The 20,994-nt window shown below is 39.8% G+C and overlaps 2 protein-coding genes across 3 annotated transcripts in view; both read right to left on the minus strand.

Annotated features, from left to right (window-relative positions):
* The window catches only part of jmy (junction mediating and regulatory protein, p53 cofactor), a 35,153-nt gene extending 29,175 nt beyond the window's left edge, over nt 1–5,978 (minus strand). Inside the window, exon 1 of the mRNA XM_022200968.2 lies at nt 4,632–5,978. Coding sequence (XP_022056660.2) covers nt 4,632–5,471 — 840 coding nt within the window. The 5' untranslated portion in view covers nt 5,472–5,978. The remainder of the gene's footprint in view (nt 1–4,631) is intronic.
* Nucleotides 5,979–11,797: 5,819 nt separating this feature from the next.
* On the minus strand, nt 11,798–20,766 carry LOC110955830 (betaine--homocysteine S-methyltransferase 1). Of its 2 annotated transcripts, XM_022200970.2 has the most exons (9): nt 20,607–20,766; nt 20,303–20,435; nt 20,106–20,218; nt 19,752–19,943; nt 15,751–15,898; nt 13,926–14,108; nt 12,956–13,184; nt 12,136–12,365; nt 11,798–12,054 (listed from the first exon to the last, which is right to left on the minus strand). In XM_022200970.2, exons 1-8 carry the CDS (start codon nt 20,700–20,702, stop codon nt 12,185–12,187), a joined length of 1,275 nt encoding a protein of 424 aa, XP_022056662.2. In that variant the 5' UTR covers nt 20,703–20,766; the 3' UTR covers nt 11,798–12,054; nt 12,136–12,184. The 2 variants fall into 2 exon arrangements, with proteins under 2 accessions (XP_022056662.2, XP_022056661.2); XM_022200969.2 differs by having other exon boundaries at nt 11,798–12,365.
* Nucleotides 20,767–20,994: the final 228 nt, after the last annotated feature.

Raw genomic sequence — 20,994 nt, forward strand, 5'->3', positions numbered from 1 at the left:
CATGTTTGCTTAGAAGTTTCAGGGCAAATGCCTCTAAAGAATAATCTCCAAGACTTACAAGTTTTGTTGTACTCAGCCATTGATTCTTTGAAGCCTTTGTGGGAGTGTGATCAGGATCAAGGTTTGTAATGGGAATTTTCCAAAATGTGCTCCAATCTTTAGATTTCCAAATAATTTAAAGAACTTTCTATTTACACCTGTATGCCTCTAAAAATATTGCCCATACTGCAGTGATCCAACTTCAATGTTGTAAAAGCTGAGGGGTAGAGATCACAGATGTCAACTCTTCTACAACTGCATAAACTCAGTCATAGTCTAAATTTAAAAAAAAAAAAAAAAGACAAATTCTGGTAATTTTGGAAGCCACTGTGTTGATTTCAGCAGAGACATTGATATATTTTAATCTTCCCTGAAAAGTAGTTACGGTTTGCTTTATCTGTAAGTCTTATTTATTATCAGAATTTATTCCTGCACAATTTTTTTTTTATTATTCTTTACATTGCAGCACTTTTTTGCAACTACTTTGGGGAAGAACTTTTTTGCTTTGCATTCCGGTGTTTATTGTTTATAAGTATGTATAAAAACATGTAGAGAATCTTTTTTTTTTTTTTAAAAAGGGAAAAAATCCAAATTTTCCTTTGCTAAGTTTAGCTGTTAAGTCTAGACAAAGCTCTCCAGTATGCACTGACAGCATAATTACAGGACATTCCTGGTGATATGAGCTATAGTGTAGCCGCTCCAGGCCTATCATCAGGACCAACTCTTGACAGTGCTAAATCTGCTCTGTCTTGCTGAACAACTTTTCCCTCTGCCTTTTAATTGAGACATCATGCAGGAACAACACGCCTTGACTGTGATCTGAGAGGACACCGTTTAACAGCACTTTTCAAAGTGAATTCTATTCAGCAGCTGCAACATGAGTCTGCCACCCATGAACCCATCAACACAACTACACCAAGAAATCTTTTAGACACTGTGGACTTGTTGTATTCAGAGTTCATTTCATTTTAAAACTCTGAAATTTCTCTGGAATAGTAAGAGAATTACACGTTAACAGTTTCAGTACCTTTTATGAAACACAAATACCAAGAACTATCTGTTTCCATCTTCTCAAATGTGAATATCTGCTGGTTTTCTTTGTCCTCTATTACTAGGTGAGTTGAAGGAACTATCAGGGTTTGCTGCCATTTTAACAATCAAATGACTGTTGGAGAAAATAATCCGTAGAATAACTGATGATGAAAATACTTAACTATAGTCTAATTTACATTTGCAGGCTTCCCATTGCAGTTTCATGTTACACTTGTTTCCTTGCAAACCCTGTCGTGTGAATATTTCAGCCTGTTTATCCTCCCTGCAAAACAATTTTAGTTAATGTTTCATCAGCCGTTAGCTGTTTTACATTATTCTCACCAGAGAACAGCAACAAGAAGCCCAGCAAAGCAATTAAAATGTAACTATTAGCCTGAAACGTGTCAGGTGTACTGTAGACAAGCTGTTAGCTTCATTCTGTTTAACAACAGAGTACAAGCAAGGAAAACACGGAAATGTGGCTCTGGTCAATGATTGACTGAAGCAGACCCTACAACCCTGCACTCTATGTTTGGCCCAGTTATCTTTAAGGACGAGGTCTATTGGTTAAGGCTGTATCTTGTGGTGGGTTGTGATAAGGCCACAACACTGATTCTCAACTTACAGCTGCTTTTCACAGACCAAACAATGTGGCCATTCATAGCCGGTGTAATGTCCGAAAATCTGTGAAAATAATCATTTTCAATACAAGCAAGTAAGCAAGTTTGTTTAATTATCAGCTCAGAGCAATGGGCACTGATTTTATTTTATTTTTTAAAATCCTTACATAAAAAAAGTTGCAACTGGGAAATTTTGGGAATTTTCCTTTCAAAATGACCAAAATAATAAATCTATTATCAAAATAGCTGTCAATGAATAGTATGTAGGTTGGCCCATCAAATAATTATAGCAACTGATATTACGGTCTCAACTCAAAGGCAGAAAAAGTAAACTCTTCTCGTACTTTAACATAGCTAAAACACTGTCTCTATCTCTTCCCATCTCAACATACCATTCCACCCACAATACAGTCTTTAAAATGTTGGGACCACGTCAGCACTCTGTTTATTTTACTGCCTACAGTCAAGGTATATTAAGAATGGACTTAGTCACCAGGACAATGGGAACACGTGCAATCCAATAAAATGGAGTAAATATCGCCTCTGTTGTTGTTGACACGGTCTCAAAGTAGTGCAATAACTTTTGAATCGAGTTTTGAGCGGGTTTTGCACTATATTACCTTCTACATATCCAAAAGTGCTGGACAAAAAATTAGAAGCATATTTCCCAAACATGTCATGCCAATTCTCTTGAATAATCAACCACAATGTCAGAAGATAGTAATAACTGCCCATATCCATTTTTTAAGTGTCCAAAGTGGCATCCTCCAGGTGATTGTTTTGTTCTCAGCAGTCTAAAACCAGAAGACATTCAGTTTACAGTGCTGAAAAACTGCCTGAAATCAATCCACTTGAGAAAATAGAACCTGGAAACATTTGTCACTTTTGCTTTATAAATGTTTTACTACTGCCAAGTGAGAATCTGATTTATTTACCTTGTGAACATGGGTGACCTACACAGTCCTGCCAGTGGTTTCACTATTATACCAAACAGCAAAGCATTAAAACACCCGTCGTACTACAGTAGCATATGGCCAATTTTATATTGTTGATGGAGACACTAGAAAAGACTTCAACTTAATTCTGTCAATGAAATAACTGATAAAGAAATTCAACTCCACTGTAATCTATCATTCAGGCCATTTTAAATAACAATACCTGACCTGTCTTTTTCTTTATTGGCAATTGCCTCAAAAATGTAAGGAGGACACTGCTTTTCTTAACTGCACACAAAGGTAAACTGAATATATACTGTGCATTAAATTACTAGTCTGGCAATGTAAGAAATCTGAGGCTGTCACTCTGGGCTGTGATAAACTATTACAAGCATTTTAAGTGTTTTGTGACTTTCATAGATAAAACGAAAAGCCGATTAATTGAGAAAGCAACCATCAGGTTACTAGACATTGACAATAACTGTTAGCTGCAGCCCAACTTGATTTTTTTTACACCAGATCAGGCTTTGTCAGCTGAATGTGATAATTGCCGAAATGTTAATAAAACATGTCGCATAAAACGTATCACCGTCTCCTCCAGAGATGGATGCTAAACAAATGAGATATCCTTTCATTAAATATTTTGTTTCCTGATTGGGCCAAACCCTTAGCCAGCTGTTGGAGCTTTTGTGCGTCAGTTGAACAAAACAACCGAAGAGGTGAAAGATTTTGCCTGAGGCTTCGTCTCTCCTCTTAAACGTACAAAGTGTCTATGATCATGATCATGCTTTTATTAAGACTTCACACAAGCAGTATTGTAGTCAAATTTGGCACTTCCTCTAGTAAATATTTGACACATGTCCTACAGACACAATTAAAAATATAGCAGCTTCTCATTGGCTCTCTGAGCTAAATATACATTTTCAGCTGTCCAGGATAACAATGAAACCATCTGAACAGCTGTGGTGACACATCATTTCTGTAACTCCACCTCTATTTGTTCTCCTATGTAACTCCCTTCAAACCATTCAGCCAACTGGAGTGTGATGTCTGGCCAGACCAGATCATATTACCGGCCTGTGAACATGCAGCAACAGATGGTAGATCACAGGGGGGGACAAAGGAAGAGGAGGAGAATAAGCGAAGCATGAGGCCCAATTTTGCGCTGAAAACTACATTCACTAGTCTGCGGTTGCCCTGTGTCTCCTAAAAACATCCTTCTAATATAATGTAAGGCTGAAATTATAGAGTTTATGTGCTTTTATACCCTCACAACGTGAACTACCAATAGCATCATATCCTACATACCATTCAAGCTTCCATTTTTCTATTTGTAATTATGCAAAAAACAGTCAGACTTTCTGCATTTTTGTATGTAGACCACATTAGACCAGGTTCCCATCTAGGACCCTCTGTATAATCTTTTTTTTCCCTCTTATATTTCACAAATGAAATAAAGGTTTCACAGACTAGAAATTGTGTTGTAAAGACTCTTGAGCATCTCTGGCATAATCTCATCCACATTTGACTAAACTTTATACAGTAGTTTTAGATCTGGAACCACTCTAATGTGGCTTACATGCAAGAAAAGCAGTACAAATCTATTTTGGGGGCATTTTCATAAACAGAATGAAAAATTGTGTTAAAGACTATTTAGCCTCTCTGGCATAATGTAGTCCAGAGCTAAATCTTCTAAGGACAGTAGGTTTAGTTCTGGGCCTGGTCTGATGTGGTTTACATGTAACAGCAATGAGATCTCTTCGCTTGCATTTAACTCACAGAACAAGGCTTTCACAAATTTGAGAGTAGGTTTCAGACAGCATTAAGGATTTACCTAAAACACCCAACACGATTTGCATGATTAAAACACGGGGAAAACAGAAGCAGTCGCTCTTCTTCCCTTAAATTCTCCCTTAAATGTGAAATGAAAAGCTGATCAGAGTCCTATATTCTGTTTCGTTTAAACAAACATTCTCTTCAAACAACAAAAGCAGTTATAACCCACCTCTTGCATGCGTCTTTTGGCCCTCTCCAGAGCATCTTCGTAGCCCTTCTGCCTCAGCTCACTCAGGCTCTCGTAGTACTCCTCCGTGTCGTCGCTCTCGGAGAAAAGCACCTGCGAGAGGATCTTCCAGCCGCAGGTGTCCAGGGCATGACCCAGGTACACCTGCAGCTGGTAGCACAGGGCGTCCGTCTCCCGCTGAGACACGCCGGTGGCACCGAAGATCACCGTCCACACGCCGGACTGCTCCTCCGGGAACGACGGTAAACACGGCTCCAGGTCCGAGTTGACGGCGCACAGCTGGAGGTGAGCAGCACGCAGGTCCTGGAAAGAGAACAATCCGGCCCAGCTGAAGTCCTCCCGGCCGCTGCTCTCACCGTCCCCTGGGTCATCCGGAGACAGCAGGACATCCACCGGGTCCAGGATCTCCATTTCTACTACCTTGGGTGTCACAATATCCCAGGACCCCAGACTGGGACTGATACACTCAAATGTCTTGGAACCACCGACTTTTGTAGCCTTCTGAGAATTGGTTGTGTTTTTTCCTTTGGGGACCGAGTGCGGTCTAACTACACCCGCCCGGCAGACTTCATCCTTCGGCGTCGTGACGGTACTTTTCGTGTGTTTTTTCGGGGCAGGAAGCAGCGCGGTGGGGCTACAGTCGAGGTCCAGAACGGTGCTCCGTCTCTGCACGGTTCTGTTGTGGCAGGTTATGGCGAACTTTCCCTCGATGTCGTTCCAGGCCACGATGAAAACGAATTTGTGTCTCTCTTTTTCGTCGAAGATTTTGGGCCGGACGGACACCCAGCCGGACTCCAGGTTATCCTCCATGGTGAAAGACATCTCATCCAGCCAGTAAACACGACACGTAGATTAACGTTAGCCTCTGCTGTCGAGGCTAAACGCTGCTGCTAGCTCACGGCCGCTAACGGCAGCTAATAAAAAGTAAGATTTGGCGCAGCAGCAGCGGCGAAAACACAGAGCGGATAAATTCAGAAACAAAGACTCTCCTCCGTTGCTAACCCGCCGCCAGCTGAGAGCGAGCGGCCGAAAACGCAGCTACCGTCGTCGTGTCTCCGAACGGTTCGGACATGAAGAAGTTCAAGCGGCCGGACTGGCTCGGACACCGAGGGGTGATGGGGGGTTAGAAGTGGGCATCGTACTGCGGCACAAACCGTCGGTTGCCATGGCACCTGGCCGCTCACCTGACCGCTGCTCGCGCTCTGACCGAGTGGCTCTTTGTCCGATCGGAGACAATGCCGTCGCGCGACGCGGCTCGGCTCACGGTGTCACGTGTGAGCTTGTGTTTACAAGCACAAGGTGCGTGCGTGCCTGTCAGATCCGGGGAGGGATTTAATAGCTGCCTCGAGCACATGCTGCGTTCATGTTCCTGCAGGAAAATTGTACATACGATATTTCGAGATCTTGTCCATACTGTAGGGCAGGGGTGTCGAACTCCTTTTAGTTCAGGGGCCACATTCAGCCCAATTTGATCTCAAGTGGGCCAGGCAAGTAAAATCACAGCATAATAATCTATAAATAACGACAAATCGAAATACTTCCTTTGTTTTAGCGCAAAAAAGTACATTTTCAACATGTTTACATTGAAGGAACAATCTTTTAACAAAACATTCTGAACAAACTGAAATTTAAGAAAAATATCAAACGACAAAAAATGAGACAAACGACGGGAAACAAAATAAAAACACGAGACAAAAATGACAAACACTTGAAACAAAAAGACAATGATACACAAAACAATGAATGAAGCAAAACACAAAAATAAGACAAAAAAAACACAAGCAAGACAAAAAGGAAACACAAACTACAAAAACGAGAAACAAAAACATGAGTCAAACGATAAAAGTCAGACAAAAAAGACAAAAACAAGACAAAACATTACAAAAATGAGACACAAAACGACAACAGAACAATGGGTAATATAGTATTTTACTTCATGATCATAACAACCTGTCGTGGTCTAAAAATAATTTTAAATTTATAGTTTTTACAAATTTACAAATTGCAGTTAATGTCACCTGTGTAATTTTTTTTTTCACTTTACAAAGTCATCACACGGGCCAGATTGGACCCTTTGGCGGCCGCTTTTGGCCCACTGGCCGTATGTTTGACACCCTTGCTGTAGGGGCTTTATATCTATTTCTGGCATTGGAGCTGCTCAAGTGTAATATGTAGCTACTGGTCCCACAAACCTGGACAATCATAAACACTGTGCCCAGTGTTTATTTGCTGTCTGTCTGTCTGTCTGTCTGTCTGTCTGTCTGTCTGTCTGTCTGTCCTCTCCTCTCCTCACCCCAGCTAGTCAAGACAGATGTCTGTCCTTCATGACCCAGGCTCTGCTGCAGATCTCCTGCTGTTTAAAATGAGTTGCTCCTCTCCACTGTGGCCAACATGCTGCTCACAGTAAATCTTAGAATCTTTGAATCCAAAGATTTACTGCAATTTACATGCAAAATTTTGTTAGGTCTTAAAGTTAACCAGTAATCTAAATTAGTCAGATAATTTATGAGAGCATTTAATATTGGAGGGTAGTAACCTTAGCATTAAAGTCACTCAGACACATTCATAATTGATATAATATTTTGGGATCTCTCCATAACATTGTAATTTCTCAGGTAAATTTGCAACGCTAATCTTATTTCTCTACCAGAAAGCAGTCTAGCTCAATGGCTATTGTCTGAAATGTGCAATATATACATAACTGGGACCGGACTCGACTGTCAGGGTTTTATGCTGCCTTTGCATCTATGCATGTAATTGGTGCTGCTTTGTGTTTTCTTTTATCCTAATTGTTGCTATTTGACCATGTCAGTATGCTGCTTTTGTGTTGTCTGTCAAAGTGCTTTGTAAACTGTCTTCTCCAGTATTTAGAACAAGTCCAGCATTGGTACAACATGGTTTGTGGTACTGTTAGGGAGTGAGATGGGACATCTTGAAGGAATTATTAGACTTAAGAAGAAAAAAAACCCTACCTGATGTCCCTCCAGTCTTCAAACACCATCAATATCCATCCATGTATGTTATAACCAGACATTTTTCACATTATGACACACAAACCTATCATGTTGTGAAAAGAATTTTTTCTAGCTAAATAATAAACTATTTGTCATGTCATAGTATGACACATTTCACATTAAAATGCATTAAGTTCCTTTATTATTTGATTAATTAATTAATGTTTGGTATGAAATGTGGTGAGATCCTACCATAGACTGTATATATAATGGACGTAGCATCTGGCTCCAGAATTGAAGCAAACCCGGAAGTGTCATAAACTTGCAATATCACACCGTCCGCTAGGGCTGGCTCCAAAAGCTTTTTCTCCATAGACCCCAATTCATTTTTGGAAAAAATTAAATTTGATAGACTGATTTTCTACAGCTCAGGATTTTTTCCCCTTTAGTTTTCATGGTCAAAATGAGAGATCAGGTGGCCGATCTTAAAATAAATCAATACTGAATTTTAAATAAATCGTTAAAGTTGGCGGAGCCAGGGGGCGTGGCTATACTTGATAGACAGCAACAGAAGCCTCTGCGGCAAAACGTGGGCGGGATAAGAGAGTTCTCAGCCAATCCTGCCCCTAGTTGCTCTCCGGTCCAGTCTGTTTGATGACGCTTTTTACGTCACTGGCTCCAAAAAATCCAAAACGGCGACCAGGAAGTAGCAAAATCCGGGCTTCATTTTCTCGCCGTTGAAATCAACGGGTGACGTCACGGTTAGTTTACGCCTGGATCCTACTGTTACTAAGCATTGTGGGTATTATGATGCCAAAGTATTCAAGATACCAATGAAAACTAAAGCTATTTACAATGCGCAGGACTTTACTGACATATATTACGCTGATAGTGAAGTTATGAAAACTGTTTTTTAAGTCCATCGGTTAAATATTCCTATCTCGGCTGCCCCTTTCAAACTTAAAGCATCCACTCATTTTTTCCCATGAACCCTGAAGGCACCATAGCAGTCCCTTGTCTTTAAGCGCTTATCAAACCAAACACAGAGACAGAAAACAGATACACATACTTTAGTGTTCTCCTTCACTGAATTTAAATCGCTTAAATAACAGAATTGTTCATTATCCTCCAGTCTTTTTGTGATTCCTTTATTTCTCTCTGCGTCTCTTGTTTCTGTCTCTCTCGTGCAGACGTGCACGCGGAGCATAAACATCTGCACGTGGGCAAATCCATGACGTGAGCACGCATGACGGAAGATGTACGGCAAGCGGACTGGGACCAAACGTATGTAGTTATAAACAAAACACTTCAGTGACGTCACACCAGGAAAATATAGGCATAACTGTAATACATTTGATTATTTTTGTCACTATGTACCGATAGTTGAGTCTTTGTTTGTTTCGGTGATGTCTTTGCTCAAAAACTTACACTTTTTTCTGTTTGATATTCTCAGCATGCAGAAGCCATTCTTCTTTACGATTTCTGCTGAATCCAGATCTTTAAAATAAATGTTTTACTCTTCACACCCTTGCTCCAAACATTTAGTCGTTTACTTTTTAAATTATATTTAAATGTCTCTGTAGATTCTCAGTCATTCGGGTGATGATAATCATGGGAGCTTCAGTGGAAATCAAATGGACTATTCCACTAAAAGTGGTGTTGCAAAGCCACTTCTCTGTTTAGAGATGACTGTTCCAAACTGACATAGATAGCTTCCTTCACTCCTCTCTCAAATCACCTGTCCTCTCTGTCTAAAATGTGGAGATTGTTGTATCCTTCACATACAGGTGAACTGCTGAGTCGGGTTCTGAGGAGATGCTCTCCTGTGTTGAGCCATGTACTTGTGAATCTGTTGTTTAGTCTCTCCTGTGTACAAGTCTCTGCACTCTTTGCTGCATTGGACTGAGTAGACAGCATTGCTCCACTTGTGTGTTGGTGTTTTATCCTTGGGGTGAACCCATCTTTGTCTCAGAGTGTTGCTGGGTCTGAAGGGCACCAGAATGTTAAATTTGGAGAAAATCCTCCTGAGTTTTTTTGGTACTCCATCTATGTATGGTATAATAACATTGTTCATCCTGTTTTCGTTCCTGTTCTTGTGTTTGTTCTATTTAAATGCTTACTCATACTCTATAAATTAGAACATTTTTTGTTAGTGTTTCCGTCTTTGTTGATAGTAGGCCAGTGAAGACTGAGGAGCTTGTCTCCATTTCAATTTTGAATAGTGAGATAAAAAAGAACTAAATATAGGAACTCCCAAAATGGAGAAATCCATAATTATTTCTTTTTTAGATTTGCAAAAAATACGAACAAAAATGTGCTTCCTTCCTTTGCATTGTGACTAAGAGACTTAAATACAGTTCACTGGGTGAAGGCCGTGCATTATAGCTATTAAAAACCAGTGCCAGTGGGGCAAAGCCACATCCTAATATTTCCACTTCACTGAGTCGACACAATACTTCAGCTGAATAAACACAGGAAATCAAAACTCCCTGTAGACTTCTCTGGTTAAAAACACACCCACATAAGGACGTCAAGCCCTCTCTGATTGTTCTCTGGTGTGGAAATTAGCTGCAGACAGATGGCAAATGAAAGGAAAAACGTGTAAGTGTGCACTAAGTGTCTTAATAAAGGTGTTGGCTGATCAGAACAGCTTCATTGTTCTTCTGCATTGAAATTCCAAGTCTCTTCCAAAAGATATTCCCTCATTTGGTGTTTTAATGACGGTGGTGGAGAGCGCTGTCTAACATGTTGGACTAAGCTCTTAGAAGGTAACTGGGCGGAGATCTGTTGACCGTCACGACCACAACATTCATACTATTTTCATCCAGCTATATCAGTTATGTTTGGGATGAGGGCATGAACTCCTGGAGGAGACCACTCCCATCAGGACAGAAATGTTTCACCACAGGACAAAGGTGATCACTTAGTACAGCTTTGCATTGATTTATAGTGACCCTTCTCTCTGAGGGGTCAAACCATGCTAGCAAAATACTGTCATCAGTTCAACAGAGCAACCAGTTCCCCTCACTGTCAACGTAAAGGCATAAAGTACACAATTTGTTTGTCTTCACAAAAATGTAGGACATTGATTGTCTTTGAAAAAATTGCTAAGGAGATCATATGTAATAGAATTAACTACTGTTCTCCTGGAGAAATGTAAAAATGACAGATTTTATGAGATATGTTCATAGACTGTAAACTATCTTCTCCAGTTTACCTAATGTAAGTATGTGACTTTTGTAAATCTATAGCTGATTGTACTTCAAATGTCTGTCAAATATCTCACACAAACCCCTATAACTTCTGACATTTTGGCTTAGAAAGATTAGAAGAATAAATGTTCAGTTGAAAGCTTATTCAATTCATTAAATTAAGTTAATAAATACCAAACTCGCAATTAAGCAGATTTCCTAGCATGCATTACTGGAGAGTTAGAACTCAGAGACTCTTGTCTTTTGTAGTTTTTAGAAATCAGACATGATGGAAACTATATAGTAAAGAAAGCTGTAATTCCATCCTTTTATGAGCATCAAAACAACTTTATATTTGTTGACTTCTAGTTTCTCTCACCATAATTAGGAACAGCCTCACTGACTGTCTCTGTATGGATTCTGGGGGAAAAATGGTTTCAGTAGCTGAAGCTGTACATTTTCAGTGTTAAAAGGAGAAAAAACTATTTCTAATCCAAAAATGTAAAAAGAAACCAAGTCTGTATTTATCTACTGTATGTGCCTTTTTTTTAAAAAAAATCTACACCACCAGGACTTTTATTTTGGTTTTGTTGCATTTATTCAGCAGACTTTTGAATCATGTATGTTGTGAGATGCTGCTGTAATTTATTTCAGCTTGTGCTTTTAAGCAACATAGGTTTATATTATTCATCCAACTCAAGGGATTTGAAAATACTTTATCAAAAAAAAAAAGGTAGCGACTATAAACTATACTATGATTTTGTTAATTAATTTTTCTTCCATGGAAACAAATTGTAGACAGTTGTCCACACACTGCAGAGATGAGCTAATGCACCTATACATAACTGATCAATGAAAATGTCTACATGACAACAAAAGCACTACAAAACCCACTACTAATGAAAACGTACATGAAATTTGGTATCCCCTAAATGCTTTCTGTCCACTAGGTGGCAGCAGCCGTGCCATAAAAATACACAAAAAGTCCACACCACATACTTGCTGATTTTGTTCAATAGTCAGTTTTATTTTATTTTTTTTTATTTATTGCTACACAAAGCATCAGGCACTTTTGAAGTGTTAATGGCACTACTTAGGGTGTGTTCACAGCTGCTCCTCTCCTCTGTAGTCAGTCGTTTCACAAGGTTTACACGTGTGACAAGCTTACTAAAAAAATTTTAAAAAACAGGGACGTTGCTGGTTACGTCTGGAAAGCTAATTTTGAAGGTCAGCAGCCTCTCACAAAGAGCAAAAATGGTCCTAAAAAGACAGAAAGAACTTCAGCATTTCGATCTTTTTTGGTACGTAAACTTTCGGGAATGTGTGAGTCTGCCTTCTCACATGCCACCCCTGCTTCCTCCTCCTCCTTCCAGAGGTCTCAGGGGGGAGCTCACTGGCCTTGGCTGGCCTTCTCAAAGAGAACCTTCAGCTGATCCTTGGAGGTGGCCTCCTTCTGTTGCATCAGGTCAGCGTGGCCTTTGGTGACACCCCAGCCGTCAGGAATGGACATGGAGGGGCAGTAGGGGCGACCGGACGCAGGGTTCAGCTTCTCCCAGTAGTCACGACGAGCCCTAAAGTGAAGAACAAGCGAAGTGTTTCTTATTTGACCCTCTGAACCTCAAGAAATTTCTGTTTGTGTGACATTTTTTGGCTCATTTTTCACTGCAATGTAAAGTCCTGCACCTCTGTGGAAACAGCACAACTTTGGCAAGAAAAAGAAAAACATCTAAAAGTAGATTTTTTTTGATCATGTATCTTTTTTTTTTTCTGCACTAGTCTCAGCCGAAAAGTTTCATCTGACTGTTGGTCACAGATTATCATCACTGTTGTTCCAAGGAGCAAGAAAGAAAGAAAGAAAGAAAGAAAGAAAGAAAGAAAGAAAGAAAGAAAGAAAGAAAGAAAGAAAGAAAGAAAGGTCACTGAGCATTTCAGCTTAGGTTTTGCTAAGTTTTTTAGACAGACTGTCACATCAAATGATTAGTCCAAGGACTGTCAAAACAGTGAAAATCTTAAAACGATGAACGGTGTAATTTTGGTGATTTTTAAAAGTTAATATATGCCTCTGTCTTGAACCTGCCAACAGCTGTGTGTGTTGACAGGATACAACCAGACTTGAGGCTTTTACAAAAAAAGATTCAAGTTGAGAAAGAGGAATATCTACCTGGCTCTGACCCAAGGCTTCGTGTGCATCTCCAGGCCACTGCCCCAGGTTCCATGCTTCTCGGATCCTGCAGGCAGGAAGCCCCTCTCAGACGCCAGCTCCTCAGCCAGGGCACGGATGTGATACGGTTCAAAACCACAGCAGCCACCGATGAAGCGAATGCCGGCATTGTAAGCTTCACGGGCGTATTTCTGCATGTCCCATCTGCTCAGGATCCTCGGCTCCAGACCTGTCAGAGGACGCACAGGCTTATGTATGATTTTATGCATTTTCCAGATCAACATTTAGATTGAGATGTTAACCCTCTGAGCTCAAAAACCAGTCAGCTATTGTTAACCTTCATATGTTCCTTAATCTAATGGTTTGTGATGTATGACTGAGTCTGGAAAAGACTCAAATATAAGCTTAACAATCATGATATTTCATCTAAATCACTTTATATTTCTTATCATGGGGGGGAAAAAAACACTAAATACAATACTTGCACTAGATTCTGTTTAAAAAAAAAATTCTGCACTGAGAATGAGAAGCTATTAGTGACTCAGCTGTAGTAAACAGTTACGCGCCAATAATTCAGCTGACTGTTTTACACAGAGCAGACAGAAGACAAAGTGTTAAAATAAAATGTGAACCATCTATAGTATTTAAAGTCCTTTTTGTGTCAGTAACATATGCACGCACTTGGACAAATGTTGTACAATTTGATTTCAGTTCGTTTGAATTCTTGAAAATTAATCAAAGAAATGTAATTCTTTGTAAGATTTATAACATTATTACGTTGCTTTATGACAAGACGTTTGAGTTCTCTTGACTTCTAGCTGTGGTTTTGTGGCTTTCATAGAGATGCAGGACTTTATATTGCAGCAAAATAGATTCCCACATCCAGTTCAAATGTCACAGCAGCAAAAAAAAAAAAAAACGGCAGGAAATGGCTCTGGGTTCAGAGAGCTGAAAGTGGAATTTTACTTACTGAAGGGGAACTCCGGCAGGTCGATGAATCCCTGGCGGTTGCAGTCAGGAGTGTGGTAGGCCAGGGGCTGGGTCATGTAGTGAGCCTTCAGTCCAGCCTTCTCCACTCCCTCCTTCATCATCTTCACAGTTTTCACACAGGTTTCGGGGTCAAAGTGGCAGTTGATGCCCACAATCTGAGCTCCTGCACAGAGGAAACATGCAAAACTGATCAGCGTTGACTGAAGTAATTAAATCATGCTTTAAACTGGTAACCAGATTTTAATTTCTCAAAAAAAAAAAAAAAAAAACAGTTCTGATGAGATGTGGACCAGCTTATGTCGCTTGTAGTTTATTAATTCTGTGCTGATCTGAAGTGATGTCTGGGTAAGAATGTGTATTATTCTCTGCCACAAGGGCTGCAACTAACAACTGCTGTTACTGTCATACATCTGTTGAGTATTTATTTGATTCCTGGATTAGTTTTTGGTCTAAAATATGAGAAAATGGTGAACATTTTCAGCTTTTCCCCAAAGTCCAAGATGTCAAGTCTCTTGTTTTGTCTACAACCAAAACATATTTATGGTCACTGATTGGGAAAGGCACCAAAAAATATTCACATTTAAGAGACCAGAATAAGAGAATTTCTAAATTTTTCTTAAAAATTACTCAAAATAGTTGGCAATTAAGCTTTTGAAATACAAAAAAACAGACATGAGGGGTTTTCTCAACCCTTCTGTTGTCTTCATTGAAGGGCACCAAAAATATAGTTTCCTTTTCTGAAAAAAAAGAAAAATTCAGCAAAAAAAAGCCCCAAATTTCTGAAAATTTGCAAAACCCTTCAGGAAAAAATCTAATAATTCCTTAAAATTTTCCTATAAAAATATATTTTACAAAAATCCCTCAAATTTGGCAAAGAAAGTCTTATAAATATTTTCAAAAAATTAGCAAAAATCTTCCAAAAAAAAAAATCCTTCAAATATCTAAAGTGATTACATACATATCAGTAAAATGTGTAATATTTTATCAAGAACATTCACCAAAAAAATAAAAAATCCAACGAAATTCACTGGATTTTGGTTGATTTTTTTGTGAATGTTCTTAAGAAGCTTTTTTTAAGCATTTTTTCCCCCTCCACCAAAAGAATTTCAAAAATTTTGAAAATGTGGAAGTCAGAATTCCCCCCCACATACACATTTTCAAACTTTAAAACAAGTCAATTTGACCCGCCGCATGACAACATGAGGTTTAAACAGCTGACAATTCAACGCTTTAACTGTATTTGTTCAAACCACCACTGGATGGCAGCAAACATCTGTCTATCACAGGAGCTTTGAAGGGAAACGCCACTGATTTTACAAACCAACATCACCAAGGGGGCTCAGTGAGGTTTAGGGCAAATTTATTAAAAGGAAAGTCTGCATTTTAAACTGTGTGTCTGGAGTTTGGAAGATATTGCTTCTTTGCCACTAGCGGTGTGTTGTATCTGGAGGCAACAGGGAATAGATGAAATATTGGAACAGGATTCAAATGGTCCATTTCGGAACACAGCTACACAAGTCCATCAAGATGTGCTGCCTTTGAAACATGAAGCATTCTCGATACACAAACACTGAATGAAGAAATAGATAGGACGGTTTACTCTGACGCTTCACGTTAGGGATTATACTGGAATTTAAATTTTGTGGCTTGATTCAGTTATAAAGCGTGGACCACATATGTGCAACAGAAAAGGCTGTTTAACTGTCATATCTGTCGATGCCAGACTCCCCAGATCTGCCCCTTGTTTTATTTTTAACAGTTTTAATACTGTGATAACTGGGTGAGAACTTGGGGGATGATCCTACCAGCTTTGACCAGTCTGACAGCACAGTCTCCGGGGCTGACTCCGTTCAGGTCTCCTTCAGGTCCGATGCACAGACTCGCTGCCACGGGTTTGCCGGTCGTCTTCAACACCTGGACAGCCCACTCGGCCTCTTCCACATGCTCAAAGTACTGCAAGCAGGCACAAAGAAGAACTCATGAATTACTAACTAGATAATCATTTAAAGCTGCAATGGGAACTTTCACAGAACCTCAGACGGCAGCCCTGCTTAACGGTTTTAAAGCTGCTGCTGTCAAATCCTATTTAGAGTGAACCCACAGAGACCAACTCACTGTAGCTCCCCTCAGCTCAACAGATCTACAGTGTCTTTGTTTATCATTCAACTCTCTCAGGCTGCTGTTACGACAAATGTTACATCAAATGGATGGTAATGTTGTTCTCTATCTGCTGAATGACTAAATGCACATCCGTTTGCAAGTAACAAGCCGACCCCAGGTTTAAACTATCACCAGAAGCTGAGTTTAGTCATGTTGACTGCTTGTTTCTGCGGCACCCAAGTGGCCAAAAAAAAAAGCAGGTTTCATTAAATGCAGTAAATCAGGGCTGACCAATGTTTGTTCAGCTTCCTACTGTACATGTAGAGCAGGAGTGTCAAGCTCAAGTTAGTTCAGAGGTCACATTCAGCCCAATTTGATCGTAAGTGGGTCCGACCAGTTAAATCAGAGCACAATAACCGATGAATAACGACAACTCCAAAATTTTCCCGCTGTTTTAGTGCAAAAAAAGTACATTCTGAAAATGCTAACATTAAAAAAAGTTCTTTTTTTCCCCCCAAAATATTATGAAGAATCTTATCTTAAGATTCTTATCAAAAGTTACATTTCAATAATATTATGCCTCAGATTATCATTTGCACATTACAACTTACGGATCAGTGTGTCTGTAAAGGCTCAAAACATTTAGTCATCTGGAACGGAACGACATAGTATCTTACTTTATGATCAAAATGACACAAGTCAGACAAAACAAGACAAAATATTCCAAAAATGAGACCCAAAATGACAAAGACCGGACACAAAACGACAAAAGTGAAAAACAAAATGACAAAAAAAAAAAAAAAAAAAAGGACAAATGACACAAGCGACACAAAAAGGAAACGCAAAATGACAACAATAAGAAATAAAACGACAAAAACATCACACAAGCAACAAAAGTCAGACAAAAAAACCCAACAAAACATGATTAAATATTACAAATTTTATGGGAGACAAAATGACAAAAGAACAATGAGCAATCTAGAATTTTACTTTATGATCAAAACAACTTGCCATGGTCTAGAAATTATTTTAAATTTATGGTTTTACAAATTAAATATTTGCAGGTGATGTCTTCTCTGTAAATTTTACACTTTACAGAGTCGTTCCGTGGGCCGGATTGGACCTTCTGCTGGACTGGTTTTGGCCTGATGTAGAGCATATAGAGTTCTCAAAAAGCTACAGTGATGTACTAATGCACCTACACCCCCTGTCAAAAGTTTTAGGACACTGTCTCATTCAAATAAAGTAGAACCTGTCCTACAACTTTTGACAAGGGGTGCATTTTCAATTCAAAATTAAACAGATAAGAACCCTGACAACTGAATTTCCCTTTGGGGATGAATAAAGTGATTCTGATTTCATCACATGGATGTGATCAGGGCAGGACTCTGATCATACATGTAAAGTCTGAGGCAGATTGGAGCATGTTCAGGGCATTTACACAGCATTTGAAATTTCATGGCGAAGGATCAAAATTCCAGAGGCTGCCAAAATCTGTGCAAAATCTGACATTCAACGCAAAATAGCTCACTTCCTGTTGGGTTTGGAATGTGGCTGTAACTGACTTTTTTGTGCAGCCTGATGTGCTGCATTTGTGTGCCACATTTAGTAGATACACCCCCTGTCAAAAGTTGTAGGACAGGTTCTACTTTATTTGAATGAGAAGGTGTCCTAAAACTTCTGACAAGGGGTGTATATCCAACATGCAACTTCACAGGAAAGTATTTAAAACACTGCTCGAATGTAAATTAAAGTTTTTAAAGTGCCAACGTGTCTATATGGTGTCTTTATATGCTAGAGACACACCATGACTGAGAATTTCTACCTTGAAACTGCCGTGTACTGATGAGTCTATGGGGTTAGCTGTAATAAATCTAAAGAATCAATGCTGTTAGCATGCAGAGCAGGGCTTCTGTATCCCTATTCAGAATCAGTTTTGGCCTTTAACATGTAAACAGCCTTCATGGATCTGCCAGTTCTAGAGGAAACAGTGGCGTGGAGCGACATATAAGCCACTTTAAGAGAAGAAAGTTATTTTTATTAGAAAATTTCTACATATGATGCACAGAGATGAGTTTTTAGAGGTTAAATCGATGTCCAGAGGGAGACTTTAATGCAGTTCAGCATTATCAGAAGACACTGAAAATCAAGATTAGCAGAATAAATTTCACAGGATACACTCTGCAGAAGGCTAACTGCATTTAATTTTAGGTTTCAATTATTAGCACACATTGATTTAACAGGAATTAAAAGAAATTGTTCGTTTGTGGACACCGATGGATGTACAGTTCATTTTACAGTGTTAGTCGCTTCATCGTTTGTTGCACTAAAAACAAAATGGATCATTTAGGATGCTTAAGATTCCAGTTGTTGTACTTTTGTAATATTTATGAGCCTATATAGTTGCTTCCCAGTTACAGTGTGCCTTTATTTGCCTTCTGAGTGAGTCCAGTGGGTGTGGCTGCCTGATTTCAGACAAGAAAACAGAGCAAAGCCACAGTCTGACCTCTGTCTTACTTTGATAACTTTGGAAAAGCAACAATCATTTCTGTACACAGTATATTTAGTTTGTGTGCTGAAGTGTAGAGCTCAGTTTTATCAGCCGGTCCTGGGGTTTGTTTGATGTGGATTAGAACATGAAGAATAGTCAAGAAACCCAGTTATTTCATCGAAAACCTACACGCTCCGTAGTGCAGTGATGACAGTTTTAAACCCTGTAAGGCTGACTTCCCCAAACAGGAACCAACATTTAGCAGATGCTTGATTGCATCGCAGTTATTTTTGCACATTTGAGCTTAATGGATCAATTCTACACATACAAGTTTATTAGTCAGGAGGTAGACTTTCTAAAGTCTGAGAAAATAATTATGGTCAAAGTTGCATCATGGGAAATGCAGTATTAGTTAATTTAGAACACCCCTTTCTGTGTTCATTCATGTTTGTGCTGGATGAGCTTTGAATTACAGAACAAGGAAAAACACATTTACTCGTTGGGTTTTTTACTGGGATCCTATTTTTTCCTGAGTGGAGACTTTAAATGTCTAAAATAAGGAAGCAAAGGAGCCTCTGTGTATGCAGTAAACACCACAGACTATAAAAAAAGGTTGTAACATGATTGCCCTCAGTCTCCGCAAGATATGCTTTGAAAGGCATCTGTGGCTATTTTAGGTTACAACAGGGAAGAGCTGCAACGATTATGACTAATTAGCATCTAATTTGATAAATAAATAATCCGTTCTAGAAAATCCTTTAATGAAAAAGTATACATTTTCAGAAAGCAGCTTCTTGAAGTTCTAAGTATTGAGCAGTTAATATGTTGCTGTGGTACTGATCCATCATGTGTAAAATCTATTAGGCAACAAATAATTAACTGAAGCTTACCGGAAGGATTGGAATTCACAATACCTGCTAGAAAATTTGCAATTATTGATGATGTTTTCATAAAATTGTTCATTCCTACTGCCTAAAGGTCTATAAATGCAGTCGCACTGATGCACTTCTGAGGACCAAAAATCAGAACATATCTGCCTTTTGCTGCCACAATTGTGACAATTATTTTTAAAATCAGTCTCTTGAGAACCTACCAGCTTCACCAATACGTGCATTATTGAACAGCTGAATCACTCTTTGTTTCTCATAATTGAGCTCTTATCAAGAGCAGCTTTAAACTAGGAGGACAAAAGGGATGCTTATGCTTTACACCTACCTCTGCAATCAAGAAGTCCACATTTTTCTGCACAAAAACATCGATCTGCTTCTTGAAGATGGCCTTCACATCATCCTCACTCTTGCAGCTGAGGTAGGAGGGAGTCTGAGAGACTCCTCCTGCCACCAGAGCATCCCCCTCATTGGCCACCTCCCTGGCCAGGTCACAAGCTGCTTCGTTTATCTGCTGCCCCTGTGGTTGAAAGAGGAAAAACGAACTTCAAATGTAAGTGGAGAAGACAAAGTTGCAGCTGGTTTGGTGCCAACCCTGCTGCTGCTGCCAGGATCTCCTCATGACTGGAGATGAGAGCTCAGGGCAGCTGCAGTCATTAACCCAAACACCCCCTTTACGCACCGTGAAGCGCTGAGTGTTGCCTCTGTTCTCCAGCTTGTCATCGCTTGCGTAAAAAGTGAACGTCTGCATGACATTGGAGCCAGCCCGCAGGAACTCCCTGTGCAGCTGCCGCACTGCAACAAGACCACGGACACTTAAACACAAAAGAGCTGGATTTAGGGACAAAAAAAAAATAAAAAAAAATCAGCGACTTTTACCCGCTTCAGGGTGCTCGGCTGCAGCCTCAGGTGTCCACGGACCAGCCTTGACGTAGCCTCTCTTCTCCAGGGCAAAGACAAAGCCTCCGTCTCCGATAACCACCTCTCCTGCATCCAGACGCTCCAAAATGTTCTGCAAGAGAAGTTTGCAAAAGTATGTTACAGTCTGACAGCTCTGCAAAACCACTTCCTTAGAAAGTGCGCAGCGTCAAACCTGCCTGCGTCAAAACTACAGCCATGCATCAGAAAGTCAACAAACAAGACGGTGCGCAATGACACAGGGCTTCTCTGCCTGCGTCCTCACCTTCTTTGCTGGTGCCATGATTATTGCAGCAGTGACCGGCCCACTCTTCACAGCTACAGAGTCCTTCTGAGTTCGGAAAGGGCTTTGCACACGCATCCATGCTGCATTTATAATCAGAGAGCTCCTGATGTCACCGGAGGAACCGCCTGCCTCTCGTCTTCCCTGCACCCTCCTCCTCCTCCTTCAGCAGAGCAAGAATGCAGCCTATTGTTCGTGACACTCCAAGCTTCTTCCCCATGGATTTCTGTTTGATTGATGTTTTGAGAAGGGAATAAATATGCATGTGAAGATGAGAAAAGTTTTAGGACTTTGCAAAGTTTTAATATGCATGTAAGAAGACAGTGCTAATGAAAAGTTTTTCCCTTTTCTTGCTTTTCATCACTGAATT

The sequence above is a fragment of the Acanthochromis polyacanthus genome, chromosome 18, assembly GCF_021347895.1.
Source record: "Acanthochromis polyacanthus isolate Apoly-LR-REF ecotype Palm Island chromosome 18, KAUST_Apoly_ChrSc, whole genome shotgun sequence".
Lineage (NCBI taxonomy): Eukaryota > Metazoa > Chordata > Actinopteri > Pomacentridae > Acanthochromis > Acanthochromis polyacanthus.

Excerpts from the sequence above, each read along its gene's own strand:
- LOC110955830 (XM_022200970.2), bottom strand. The coding sequence starts at position 20,702 with ATGCGTGTGCAAAGCCCTTTCCGAACTCAGAAGGACTCTGTAGCTGTG. Across the intron at positions 20,219-20,302 it reads AGCCGAGCACCCTGAAGCGG|TGCGGCAGCTGCACAGGGAG; the intron begins GTAAAAGTCGCT and ends GTCTTGTTGCAG. Across the intron at positions 15,899-19,751 it reads TGGACTTCTTGATTGCAGAG|TACTTTGAGCATGTGGAAGA; the intron begins GTAGGTGTAAAG and ends GCCTGCTTGCAG.